Below are 15,507 nucleotides of genomic sequence, written 5' to 3' on the forward strand. Positions count from 1 at the left end.
TGCGAGTGTGTTGCTGATTGCTTGGTTGTTTTTATTTTTGTCTTCAATGTCTTACGTTGTCTTCAATGTGACAGTCCATCATATATACATGTAGTGAATCTTGCAAGCATGAAGTGGATTCGATCCACCATAGCCAAATTTAAATCAACACTTCAACAGAACTTTTCTCCGTGGTGGAACAATGGTTTTTCTCTGACAGCAGTTTTACATTTGCCAGATTGCCTTTAGCTAGACCGAAATAATGTCTTCACCACTTGACCTTTCTAACCTCTTCTATTTCACTAAAAGCCAGAATTAAGATAACAAGACCACCAACTAAATCTATTGGTCTCAAGGATATGGCTATCCTTCTGGAAAGTTATAAAAGCATAAACTCCAAGCAAAAAGACAGTTAGTCACTTCAGTGACAGCTCAGTGAGAACGAAGTCTGGCTGACCAGCTAGAACCTTGGTCAGAGGGAGAAATGAAGTTTATTGTCAGCAACTGTGAGACCATGTCCCACAACCCTACAACTCTCACTAGCTCTAATTTTGTTCTCTTACAACATCGTTCTATCTCTCTCTGTAATTACTACTAAACAATGTAGAGAACACAAACACAAACTTTACTTCGCATGCTTTACGATTTTTATCATAACCTGCCCATCGAGGCAAGGTATTGTAATGTAATGGTAAATATATATTTCCTTAAAACTTCATGCATTGTACATCTTTCACAGCCTATGACATGCCATTATAACAACAAATTTTTATCGTTACAACTGCTGACTCCGACATTTCATATTATTGTTTACTAATTAATACATACATACATACATTACATACATACATACAAACACACACACACACACACACACACACACACATACATACACACACAATTATGTGTACATGTTCAAACACAAATAAAACTCCTGCAACTCTTCTGGATGGTCTCTTTGTTTAAATTGGTGAATGCTGCCATAATCCTTGCCGTTGGTTTCTCGCTCAACTGTGCTCCACACATAATCATCTAGGCGGTTTCAGTCTGGGAAGTTAGGTAGCCAGATGACGTGGTTGCAGAAATTATCTGACAGCCATGACTGGGTTCTTCTACTTGTGTGACAGGGTGTAGAGTCCTGTTGCCAGACATAGGGTCTTCCAGTAGCCACCTGCTACACCCAGAGCAGCACTGCCACCTCCAGGCACTTGATGTAGGCCTCTGTGTTGAGTGTGATATCGTCTGGGAATATGAAAGGAGGCATAATGTCGCCATCACTAGTGATCACTCCAAACACCGTGATGTTGACTGGATGCTTGATTTTTATCTCTCTCAGTACATGTTTTGGGACACAGCCAACCAACGGTTGTTCTGTGTGTTCACCATCTAATCCTGGCAGAAATTTTTCTCATCTGCAAAAAAACCCCACAGCATCTTTGGTTGGAGTGCGTGCTTGAGTTTGTTCGAAAGCTTCATAGCACAGTCTTTCCTCTTGTCCTTGATAGCTTGGGATAAAAATTGGCCCTTTCTCATCTTGTATGAGGAATACTGAATGTCTTTATGCGCTACCTGCCTGATAAGAAACTCAGACACTCCCATGTTCCTGATTGACTTGGAGGGATCATTGTCAATCATGACCTAGATCTCACCAACAAATTCAGGAGTCCTTTCCTTATCAGACCAATCAGAGTAATCTGCTGTACCTTCATAATCACCATTAGACTCATCCAACTCTTTCTGAATCCTCTGCACTGTCCTCAGATTGACACCCAAACACTCTGAAATCTTCATATTGGAGCTTCCAGCAGTAATGCCAAGCAGTACACCATATCAGGGTGAATTGTGTCATGGTACTGTTTTTCTCACAGACAGTGCCCAACTGACCCTACTATACTGTGTATTTGACAAAATCAAAAACAAACAATGCACATTTGTGAAATAAAAAATATAAAATGGCAACAATTTACCCATTGCACTCTATATATATATTAATTTTAGAGTTCTATTCCCCTTGTTTGTACTACCAAACCTCTCTCTCTCGGACACGGTTGTGTTGTTAAGAAGTTTGCTTTGGTACCACTGACCAGTTATCACTACTACAAAACATTCAACCATAAACAGGTCAGACTAACTAGAACAGAGACACCACAATGTAGTCCAGAATGCTAGCTTGACAGCTATTACACCTTGTAAACCAAAAATCAATGTTTTCTACAAGCTTCAGCACCACTTTAACTCTTTAACTACAAAATTAAATTTCATGCTTATTCCAGTAATGATGTTAAGTATCTACCAAAAAATAGAATTGGGATTTTCTGCAAGTCATATTGCCTCAATAAACTTGACATATCTCAACAGAAAACAGTTCCAAACATGACATTTCTTAACAAAAGATAGACTGGGATATAAAATTGAACTCAACAGCTAAGGCTAATGGAATTTTGAGTGAATATATCTGATTTCTGCAGCAAAATGGTTAATACCTATTTCTTTACTACCCACAGAGGGGACAAACAAGGATAGACAAACGGATTAAGTCAGTTACATCGACCCCAGTGTGTGACCGGTACTTAATTTATCGACCCCGAAAGGATGAAAGGCAAAGTCGACCTCAGCGAAATTTGAACTCAGAACGTAATGGCAGACAAAATACGGCTACGCATTTCGCCCGGCATGCTAACGTTTCTGCCAGCTTGCCACCTTGTTAATACCAAGTTAATACCATCACACACATATGCATTCTCTCTCACACACACATATGCATTCTCTCTCTCACACACACACACACTGTCTGGCTGTTTCATACACATAGTCTATCTATCTGTCTGTCTGTCTGGAGGTCAAAAGAATTATGTTTAGCTCACCTTTTTTTCCGCAAATAAGTAATGGCTTTGTTTGCTGACATTCTGTATGTAAACACAAGATAACAACAGATAAGCAGCCCAGTTCTGCCTAAATATTAGGTGAAAGAAGACACATATTTAATATGTTGCATGAAATACAATTCTGAAATGAGTGAATGAATGTATAAATGCGTGTGTGTGCATATATGTATAAATATATATATATATATATATATATATATATATATTATATATATATATAATATATATATATATATGTGTGTGTGTGTGTGTATATATATATATATATATATGTATGTAAAATTATAAATTAGGGTATCTACGAGATACCACCATGCTGAAAATAGCAGCCATGATCTGACTCTAAAACCACCTTAATTGTCCATATCGCAAACACAGAGAGAAAACAAAGAGACAAGATGAAGCTAGTAAAAGATTACTGGATAATTCTAGATCCCGGGTTTCTGACTTTGCATTTAGGAATGCTTTACCTCGTCAGTAGAATACACACAGAAAAGAAACATAAATTACATATATGAACATATACCCACATATGCATGTATGCATCATGGCCAGTTCAAAATGCCCGCCGTTTAATTCATGTGAGATATGGTTAGATCATGGCTGCTATTTTCAGCATGGTGGTATCTCGTAGACACCCTAATTTATAATTTTAATAGTTATTACCTCTGAAGGTTATTTTTTCCATGCTGGCTACTTGATAAAATCGTTATTTTATTTTAAATTAATGATCTTATCCCTATTTATATATATGTATGTATGTATATATATTGTATTTCGGGATGGTCATGTTTTTGCTTTGCCAAATAAACACATGCACTATATATGTGAGAAAGGACTAAGTGGAGCAAGAGCACACCCGAGGATGGAAAGTATTGCTGAAAAGGTCACAGATGTGTAATGAAAGATTTCCAGACAACGGACGAGTTAGAATAAGAACAATAATAAATGAGTGAAAAACAAATAGTGCTTGTGTTGTTTATTTGGCGATATAAAAAAATGACCATCCTAAAATACAATATCTGTTTCAACACATGGTTTCACATCAGGAATCTTGCAACACAAATAAATAAATAAATAAATATATATATATTATATCATCATTTATCGTCCTTCTTCCATGCCATGCATACATGGATAGGATGGTTGACAGGAGGCAGCCAGGCAGAAAAACCTGGCTACTGTGTCCGTTTTGCAGGGATTTTACAGCTGGATGCCCTTCCTAACACTAACCACTCTGCAGAGTGGACTCAGTGCTTTTTATGTGGCACTAGAACAGACGAGGTTAGTTTTGGCATGATTTTTACAGCTGGATGCCCTTCCAAACGCCAACCACATTAGTGTAGACTAGATGCTTTTAATGTGGCACCAGCACTGGCAGGGTAACCAAGTAACTCACAAGAAATTATGAGAGGGGAACTTGTGTCAGAGGATGAAAGGTTAGAGTGTGACAAAAAGACAAAGAGACAGAAGCAGGTGTTTTGCCACAACAGAGGAGGCAGTAGATGAGGTGATCCAGTATCAAATGATAAAAGGTTAGAGTATAACAGAGAAATAGAAAAGCAGAAATAGGTGTCTTGCTATAGAGGAGGTACATGGTTACCCATAGAGAGAGAGGTATAAGAAAAAGGCCAGAAACAAGTGTGCTGATGTAAAGAAGATACTTGGTTACCTAGTCAGAGGGAAAATAAGAGAAGAAGGGAGAGTTGCAAATAACAACTTTAGTCTTAGCAAAGTTAACTTTAAGGCCCTTTGATTCCAAGTTTTGCTTCCAAATCTAGAAGTTCTTCTCCAATTCTGCTTCAGATTCTGTAAAAAGAGCAAGATCATCAGCATATAGTAGTTCCCATGGGCATCCAGTTTTGAATTTATCTGTTATGGCCTGGAGAACTATGATGAATAAGAGTGGACTAAGAACTGATCCCTGGTGTACTCCAACTTATATGTTAAATTCAAGGCCAACTCTCAGCTTATTGACAGCATCGCTGTATTTGGCTTGAACTGTTTTAACTAACCACTTCTCTATTCCTAGCTTCCTTAGAGACCAACAAATAAGAGAGTGGGGAACCCTGTTAAAAGCTCTCTCCAGGTCGGCAAAGGCTAAGTACAATGGCTTACTTTTGGCCAAATACTTTCCTTGCAACTGTCTCACTATGAAGATGGCATCAGTGGTACTTCTCCCAGGAACAAAACCAAACTGCATCTCATCTATAGAGCTATAACTCTCTCTGTAAATTTCATGACTAGGTCCAGCAGTTTGGTACCTCTGTAGTTGTTTCTATCTAAGGCATCACTTTTACCCCTGTAGCAGCTAACTATAAAACTACTATACCAGTCTTTGGGTATGATACCCTCCTGAATAACCTGATTGACTATGCAAGTGACTAGGATGTATCTCACATCACCGAATATTTCAATCATCTCACTGTAGCGATGGTGGGAAGAGAGGAATTGCTCAGTGCCTAAAACATCGAGCAAAGAATATAAGTAGATACCCACCACAAAGAAATGATCAAGCTCAATAACAATCTACTAAGCAACAACTACCCCAAAACATACTCTCCACTCCAATTATGAAGAAAAAAGAGGATGAAACCAATAAACTGTCCACAGTCTGTCTACCCTATGTGAAAGGCCTCTCCGAAAAGATACAAAAGATATGCAGCCCATAGGACATCAGGACAGTATTCAAGAATAATACAACACTTCATAAATATCTCATTCAGGTAAAACCACCAATAGAAGAGAATATGACCAAAGACTGCGTGTACTCCATCCCATGCAGCTGTGGTAGGTTATACAAAGGCAAAACATAGCATCCCCTCAAAATATGGGTAGAGGAACATCGCAAAGCTGTGACACAGGGAGATATTGATAAGTCGGGTATAGCTGATCAGGTATGGAAAAATGGAGACCACCTCCCCCTGTGGGATGAAGTTAAAATAATAGACAGAGAAGACCACTGGAAAATATGAAGGCTAAAAGGAGCAGCCTATATACTAGGACACAACAACCTCCTAAGCAGACCGAGTGCAGATAGGAGTAGCATATAGGAACCGGTATTAAGAAAGGATAGGAAAATATTAGATTTATAAGCCCTAAAAATTCACTCCATGGTCATATGACATAGTGGTTAAGAACGTGGGTTACTAACCCCCAAGATTCTGAGTTCGATTCCAGGCAGTGACCTGAATAATAATAATAATAATAATAACATCAAAAAATACCCTAGGAATGAGAACCCAGGTTTGAAATTTCCCCAAGTCACCTGAAGCCGAAACTTTGTGTTAACAACAAACAGGATGAGGATAAATATCCATCAAATAATGTACAAAGTTCCTCATCTCTTAAATATAGAACTGTATCATATAAGAGATGTTCATTTCTATTTTTCCATGACAAAGATGTCTGGTCATGGGGAAATATTATGTTGCTTGGAAACAGGTGAAGGTTTGTGACAGGAGGGGCATCCAGCTGTAGAAAGATTGCTTCAACAAATTCTGTCTGACCCATGCAAGCCTAGAAAATTGGATGTTAAATGATGATGATGATGACAGTGGCCTTGCTGTTTCTAATTAATTCCATGTGTTTACTTATTTATCTATGTAGCTAGATAGATGGGGGTCTTTGACAGAAACAGTGTAGAAGGAGATTGAGGCATTTAATCTCCACCAGAAGAATCAAAATAAACAATAATATAAAACAATAACACATACAGATGCACATACATACATTTATACATATGCACACACACACACATATACATACATACACACATACATACATACGTACATGCATGCACATACACATTGACCCACACACATGTGCACAAACAATCAAAAGGGAATGCAGTGTAAATGACAGACAGAGTCAAGACTACTGAAAAGGTTGCAAGACGCAATGAAAATTTTAGGAAAATAAAAATAAGAAATAAGTGGAAATTTTACCGGTGACTGTGTTACATTATAAGGCACAAAAAGAAAATGACTCTCCCCAGACACAACAGAATATGCTTCAACACAAGAACTCATATAAAGAATCTTGCAAACCAAATCCAAAAATGAAAAACAGACATAGAAGACTTACCTAAACCAGCATGACAATGGATGGCCACTTTCCCTTGTGTAAGAGCAAACTGCATTACTCGAACCATATCCAACAGCCTACTTTTTGACAAAGTGCCATAATCTTGACTATAAAAATATCAAAACATGATGCACATCACACTGACTTCATTTAGAAATTTATTTAATATTCTAACTATATTGTTATATTTATTTGCCATTATTGCTTTGATCAACATATTGAAAAGCCATATTGCTTCAGAATGACTGCTTGTCTTCAAATATAATTACATAACAGTTAATTATGTTTAACTTATTATAAATAAGTTAAATAGAATTATGCTAGTTAAAGATTATTAAGTATCAGCTAAATATATTTATATATCAGTAAAATGCAATTAAATATCAGTTAAATACAATCATAAATCAGTGAAATATAATTATATATCAGTGAAATATAATTATATATCAATTAGATATAATTATATATTAATTAAATATAATTCTTACAACTTACCAGGCAAAATTGTAGAAATAAACTGAAATAAAACAGAAATGCAATGTTGAAACTAAATCACAAATATACAAAATGTCGATCAAAGTAAAAACTGGATTGGATTGGATTGGAGTGGATTACCTATGTTTAGTCCACTGTAGGACAAAGGCCCCTGCATGTTCTATCCTCCAACCACAGTCTGATGTGGAGGCTATGAATTTGAGCTTGAGATCACACTGGTTTGATGAGCCTTCTCCGTCACCGTATGGGTATAGGTAAAAAAAAAACAAAAACTGCATCCCTCTGCCAAGTCACATCAAGCCAATGTGGCAGAATAGGCTCATCATATGAGTATGATCCCAAGTTCAAATTCACAGCCCCCATACCAGACTATGGTTGATAGAAAGAACTTGCTGAGGTTTTTGTCTTGCAGTGGACTAAACATAGGCATTCCAATCAAGACAATAGCATAAACTGGATTATGGATTGTTAGCCATATATTAAGATATGCAAGAAGTATGAAGGCTTAAGTATGTAGAGTGTGTAATAGCAGTCAGATGAGTACAAAAATTGAAGTCCAGAAAATATATATCACAAACAGCTCTATTCTTAGTTCTCTAGTATTAATTTCATTGTTTAAGGAACTCTGAACGTCCTGTATAGTAAATTTTATTTTATTTTATTTTATCTAGTTTCAGCTCACGAGCTGTGGCCATGCTGGGGCACCGCCATTTAATGACATACTTTCTCATACTAGAATTTCTTCAAGAGTCTCAAAATAAACAGACTAAATGCAATGCTCTCTGAAGGTTATCAAACCCCAAATTAAAGCATTAGTTTATAAGCAAATTCCCTTCGATCTGGATAATCAAGTTCTGTCAATATTGAGCCACTGAAAACTGCAGCTGAGGAAAATTCAAAACAAACTGCACCAGAAGTATCAAAAAGTTCAATTCAAGTTACAGTTGCATCATAAAACACCTTTATGAAGTAGCAAAAGTGCTTAAACTTGGCCAGTGGGTTCCATAGCCCCTGACTGTTTCTCAGCTTAACCCTTTAGCATTCAAATTAGCCATATCTGTCCTAAATATTATATCTGTTTTATATTCCTGTGTAAAATTATAAAAATAATGACAAAAAGTGAGGAAAAGTGGGTTTTCTATAATCAATTTTTTTTATGTGCCCTTTTCAAGCCTGTGGCGTATGTATTCCTCCCAGCTGGACGGGACACCAGTCCATTGCAGCATTACTCAAGAAACAGGAAGGGATAGTGAGAGAAAGTTGGGGCGAAAGAGTACAACAGGGGTCGCCACCATCCCCTGCTGGACCCTCGTGGAGCTTTAGGTGTTTTCACTCAATAAACACACACAATGCTCGGTCTGGGAATTGAAACTGCGATCCTCCAACCAGGAGTCTGCTGCCCTAACCACTGGGACATTGCGCCTCCAAATCTATAATCTCTCTAAAATCATATTCAATGGAAACTATAATGGTTGGCATCATCATCATCATCATTTACCGTCTGCTTTCCATGCTGGCATGGGTTGGACGGCTTGAAAGGAACTGGCCAGACCAGGGGCTGCACCAGGTACCATAGTCTGTTTTAGCTTGGTTTCCACGGCTGGATGCCCTTCTTAATGCCAACCACTTCACAGAGTGTACTGAGTGCTTTTTATGTGATACCAGCACCCGCACTAATGCTTTTTACATGGCACCTTGGTTTTAGGATCTTCCACTGAAAACGGAGGATTCATCTCCAAATCAGGACTACACCCCACAGAAAAGAAAAAAAAAAAGATATGTGCTTAATGGCATATGAAGGGTGTTGTCTACCATGAAGATTTAAACCAAAATGAAACACTTAATCTGAAGAAGTATTGTCATCAATTGGAAGGATCACATAAAAATTTGCAGAAGAAGCACCCATCACTGGCCAATCATAGAAGAGTGTTGCTCTAACATGCAAAACCACATATTGCCCAAGTCATTCAGGAAAAGATTATGGCACTAAATATGGAAGTTTTGCCTCATGGTCTTCACTTTTCTATCTTGCTTCATCTGATTATAATCGTTTCAGATCAGTGCCGCATTATTTAGGAGGAAAACAGTTTATTAATTGTGAAGAGATTAAAAATGATATTGAATGTCTCTCTGCTTGAAAGCCAGAAGAATTTTACACCTGGTGGATCAATAATTTCATCCTTTCGGGGTCAATAAATTAAGTACCAGTTATGCACTGGGTCGATGTAATCGATTTAATCCATTTGTCTGTCCTTGTTTGTCCCCTATGTGTTTAGGCCCTTGTGGGTAGTAAAGAAATATAAAAATATCAATTATAACAAAGTATCATTTGATTGTTTCTCATGTAACAGAACTTTCTTTTTTAAATACAACTAGCAGTATCGCCTGGCGTTGCTCGGGTTTGTAAGGGAAATAACTATATAAGCATTTTTAGAGAGTTATAGCCAAAAAATAGCAAAAAAATGCATTAAAAATGGAAGAAAAATGATGGTAAATTTTATTTTAAATCGTTGACTCATTGTAGACATTTTTAGAGAGTTACTTCCCTTATATAATAGCGAAAAAATGCATTAAAATGGAAAAAAACGATGGTAAATTTTTTTTTAAATCGTAGACTCATCGTAGACGCGTGCTAATACGCAGAAGGGCTCGATATGAATCACGACTATAAGATACCCGGTTTTGGTTAAACTGCACCGCAAAATGTGGGAGTAGTTAGGAATCTAAATCGTAGGAGACAGACACACAACCTCTCTTTTATATATAAAGATATATATACTAGCTGAAGGTGACCCGCTCTACGCGCAGGTAAGAGTGTGGTTGTTACTTTCTGTTATTTCCTTTCAGCACGTAAAAAGCACCATCCGAACGTGGCCGATTGCAGCGCCGCCTTGAGTGGCACGTAAAAAGCACCAACCGATCGTGGCCGCTACCAGCCCACCTGGCACCTGTGCCGGCGGCACGAAAAAAGCACCCACTACACTCACAGAGTGGTTGGCGTTAGGAAGGACATCCACCTGTAGAAACACTGCCAGATCAGACTGGAGCCTGGTGCAGCCTCCTGGCTTCCCAGACCCCGGTCAAACTGTCCAACCCGTGCTAGCACGGAAAACGGACGTTAAACAATGATGATGATGATGATGATGATTCTCTCCTCCTTTCTCTCTCACTTTCCCCACTCTCTTACTCTTCCTTTCTCTCGGACTCTCCCTCACTTTCTCTTACTCTCTATCTTTATCTATCTCTCTCCCATTTATAAACAACAAAAGATCTTGAGTAAGTTGAGAAATAAAATATTTACAAAGATCAATCATAAATATCAGGCAGTAACAATGGAAAGGTCTGCTTCAAGGCAGACAGCAAAACACTAACATTTAAAAGGGACAGACGAACTTGCGAGCTGAATAAAAATAATAAAATATTGGAAACCAAAGTTTGAAGGGATAGAATCTGAGGATAGTAGAGTCACCATAGCTGGCATTTCTTAACGACAGACAGCAACGTTTTGACAGTTTAACGGCTGGCGTAAAATTTTGAACTTGATGTAAAAGAAAATCCCTAAACACCAAGTTTTGAAGTGATTCTTTCTCACGACAGTAGACTCACCATGGCAAGCATTCAAAACTTCTTCATCATGGACGGCAACACATTGACGATAAAAAGGCTAGCGCAAATTTTTTAGCTTGATGTAACAGAGAATTCCTAAACACCCGCTCCTTTAAATTTTAATCCCCTTCCAGCCCCATTTAGACCCCTTTTCACATTTTGGTTAATATAACCCGATTTCATTCGGGTCTACTGGGGCCACATTTTATAAGATGAAGAATTTTGTCATAGAGGTCACGCCTTTCATTTGAGGAAAAAAAATAGTTGTCATGCAAACTTGCCAGCACTTTTAACATAGGTCTGCATATTTTCAGCTCAACCGACCACATAATGCACACATTATATATGTATGTATATATGTGTGTGTGTGTGTTGGAGTCTCTCTCATACGTGAGCGTTGACGCTGAATTCGACTTTTAAGCAGGTAACCTTGTCTTTGTTGAAATAGTTGTGAGCTGCTGGAGTTATTTCTCTGACGGGTAATAGGAATTTCCATATCCTCCGAGGAAACGAACTGTTGACCCAGACAATTAGAATTAATTTTAATAAAAGCATCAATTTAAGAAAAAAATAATAAAGTAGTAAAAAATGAAAATTTAGCACCAAAATAAATGTTAAAATGTAATAGATACGAAAAACCTACGTTATCACCAGAACACGAACGCTCGTTGGTGTGTTCTGTTTGTATTTGCTCCATCAGCGCGTTGACAGGCAGACAATAGAATGTGATGGCGAGATTCATAATATTTGTTGTCATGATTGTGTGGTGTTTGTGGCGATGATAATTCTCTCTATGAATGCAGACAGCGAGATATAGAATGCAGTTTGACGAAGTGAAAGTGAAGGGAAGGTAGGAAATAGAGTGAGTGAAAAAGTGCTGGGAAGGGAGGAAATAGCTTGAGTGAGTGAGGAAGACAGATACATTAAAGAATGGGAGTGGACTTGTCAAAGTGGGTTTTTGGCCCTAGCAACGACACCTTTTAAGATAGGGAATTCTAACATAGCCCACGGGCATCGTCACCTTATTTTACATGTCCCTGTAAATTTTGGAGTCAATCCGATGGGATGTAGTGGCCTTGAAAGCGATCCAAGTGGTCGAGTTAAACAAACTTTTTTTCAGTTTTATAAATAGATATATATATATATATATATATATATATATATATACCTTATTTTAAGCAGCAGAAAATTCAACAAAATCTGTTACTCTGAGTTTCTCGTTGCCGTTCATCAGACAGTTTTTGCTAGAATGGAACTTATATATTAATTCAATCTATACTCTTACAAACGCTACACCTTTAAAAAGAAATGGACTTGTTTGATTGGCCCTTTAGAAAAAAACGGTCAATCTTCGAGCGATAAACAAAAAGGTCAAAAATATATGTATATATATATAAAAAAACTTATAAAAATTATAAAATCCGAGGAAAAAACCGAGGAAAAAACCTATTGCCGTTAATGAAGACAGTGCAAATTAATGCATAGAAATTAAACCTGTTATAAATACTGCAATACATATTTATATTAAAATCTACATATATATATCAACATACACAAAAGGATGCGCGTAAACGCCATACATACATATACAGACGTATGAATATGAATCTAAATATACACATAAAAGCATGTGTACATATATTCACGCAAACCGTCTCGCACGCAAGCTAAAATTCATCTATGTAGCAATTCTCATATACTGAGCAAGGAGGGGGAACGAAAGAAAGGGAAAGAGAGAAAAAGGAACGAAGGAGGGGTGGGGAAAAAACTTGTAACGATGTTATTGGCATCTATAGAGGCCAATATACATACACAAGTTTGAATGGATACATATACATACCGTCGTGTATATGTGTGCTTAAGCACAAGCATACTTTCACTTACACATACACAGATACGCATGCTTACAAATACATATGCTTTGCTATACACATACTTATATAAACATTCTAATTTTGACAACATTGCTTTTTTTAAAAAAAACATTGCTTTTAAAAAATGGGTGCATTAATAAAAATATATACGAAAGACATATAAAATAAAATATAACATCCTTATTTTGGGTCATTTATAAATAATCAAGGTAATATAAATAATCAAGGTAATCCTATGCAATACAATAACATGAAAACAAAGTTTGTAGGTTTTTCCTAATATATATGTAGAAACATAAGACTTTGCTATACGGATTAATATCCGCGTAGCTTGGAAACAGAATCAAAATTCGTCGATTATTTATATGTATCCATTATTTATATGTATATGTATCCATTCAAACTTGTGTATGTATACTGGCCTCTATAGATGCCAATAACATCGTTACAAGTTTTTTCCCCACCCCTCCTTCGTTCCTTTTTCTCTCTTTCCCTTTCTTTCGTTCCCCCTCCTTGCTCAGTATATGAGAATTGCTACATAGATGAATTTTAGCTTGCGTGCGAGACGGTTTGCGTGAATATATGTACACATGCTTTTATGTGTATATTTAGATTCATATTCATACGTCTGTATATGTATGTATGGCGTTTACGCGCATCCTTTTGTGTATGTTGATATATATATGTAGATTTTAATATAAATATGTATTGCAGTATTTATAACAGGTTTAATTTCTATGCATTAATTTGCACTGTCTTCATTAACGGCAATAGGTTTTTTCCTCGGTTTTTTCCTCGGATTTTATAATTTTTATAAGTTTTTTTATATATATATACATATATTTTTGACCTTTTTGTTTATCGCTCGAAGATTGACCGTTTTTTTCTAAAGGGCCAATCAAACAAGTCCATTTCTTATTAAAGGTGTAGCGTTTGTAAGAGTATAGATTGAATTAATATATAAGTTCCATTCTAGCAAAAACTGTCTGATGAACGGCAACGAGAAACTCAGAGTAACAGATTTTGTTGAATTTTCTGCTGCTTAAAATAAAGCATATTACTCTACCACTGGTATTTGAGTACTCTTTTTTCCACCTTGTTTCACATTTATGTGTTTACTCCGGTCTATATATATATATATATATATATATATATATATATATATATATATATATCATCATCATTTAGCGTCCGTTCTCCATGCTAGCATGGGTTGGACGGTTCAACTGGGGTCTGTGAAGCTGGAAGGCTTCATCAGGCCCTTCAGATCTGGCAGTGTTTCTATGGCTGGATGCCCTTCCTAACGCCAACCACTCCGTGAGTGTAGTGGGTGCTTTTTACGTGCCACCCGCACAGGTGCCAGACAGAGCTGGCAAACGGCCACGAACGGATGGTGCTTTTACGTGTCACCGGCACGGGGCCAGGCGAGGCTGGCAACGGACATGAACGGATGGTGCTATACGTGCCACCAACACGGGGGCCAGACAGAGCTGGCAAACGGCCACGAAACGGATGGTGCTTTTACGTGTTACCGGCACGGGGGCCAGGCGAGGCTGGCAACGGACACGAACGGATGGTGCTTTTACATGTCACCGACATGGGGGCCAGACAGGGCTGGCAAACGGCCACGAACGGATGGTGCTTTTACGTGTCACCGGCACGGGGGCCAGACAGAGCTGGCAAACGGCCACAAACGAATGGTGCTTTTACGTGTCACCGGCACGGGGGCCAGGCCAGGCTGGCAACGAACACGAACGGATGGTGCTTTTACGTGCCACCGACACAGGGGCCAGACAGGGCTGGCAAACGGCTACGAACGGATGGTGCTTTTACGTGTCACCTGCACGGGGGCCCTGATGTTGATCGACCTCAATTTGGTTTGATCTTGATTTTGACTGTTCTCACTGGTCTTGCCGGGGTTTCTCACGCACAGCATACTTCCAAAGGTCTCGGTCACTGGTCATTTCCTTGGTGAGACCTAAAATTCGAAGGTCGTGCTTCACCGCCTCGACCCAGGTTTTCCTGGGTCTACCTCTTCCACAGGTCCCCTCAACTGCCAGGGTGTGGCACTTTCGCACACAACTATCTTCAGCCATTCTCATCACATGACCATACCAGCGCATACGTCTCTCTTGCACACAACAACTGATGCTTCTTCGGTTCAACTTTTCTCTCAAGGTACTTACACTCTGTCGATTATGAACACTGACGTTACACATCCATCGGAGCATACTAGCTTCATTTCTTGCGAGCTTACGCAAATCCTCAGCAGTCACAGCCCAAGTTTCACTACCATGTAGCATGGCTGTACGTACACATGCATCATACAGTCTGCCTTTTACTTTGAGCGAGAGGCCTTTTGTCACCAGCAGGGGTAAGAGCTCTCTAAACTTTGCCCAGGCTATTCTTACTCTAGTAGTTATACTTTCAGCGCACCCGCCCCCGCTACTGACTTGGTCACCTAGGTAACGGAAACTATCAACTACTTCTAGCTTTTCTCCCTGGAAAGTGACGAAGTTGGTCTCAGAGCATTTTCAGTGTTAACTGTTCCTGAGCATCTGCCACATACAAAAACCATCTTC

At 38.3% G+C, this 15,507-nt stretch overlaps 1 protein-coding gene across 1 annotated transcript in view; it reads right to left on the minus strand.

Annotated features, from left to right (window-relative positions):
• Nucleotides 1–15,507, minus strand: part of LOC115216782 (protein tyrosine phosphatase domain-containing protein 1) — a 68,413-nt gene that overhangs the window by 25,183 nt on the left and 27,723 nt on the right. The window contains exons 6-8 of the mRNA XM_029786353.2: nt 7,446–7,467; nt 6,951–7,057; nt 2,844–2,931 (exon numbers count right to left, since the gene is read on the minus strand). Of these exons, the coding sequence (XP_029642213.1) occupies nt 2,844–2,931; nt 6,951–7,057; nt 7,446–7,467 (217 nt within the window). The remainder of the gene's footprint in view (nt 1–2,843; nt 2,932–6,950; nt 7,058–7,445; nt 7,468–15,507) is intronic.

Source organism: Octopus sinensis, linkage group LG10 (genome assembly GCF_006345805.1).
Source record: "Octopus sinensis linkage group LG10, ASM634580v1, whole genome shotgun sequence".
Taxonomy (NCBI): domain Eukaryota; kingdom Metazoa; phylum Mollusca; class Cephalopoda; order Octopoda; family Octopodidae; genus Octopus; species Octopus sinensis.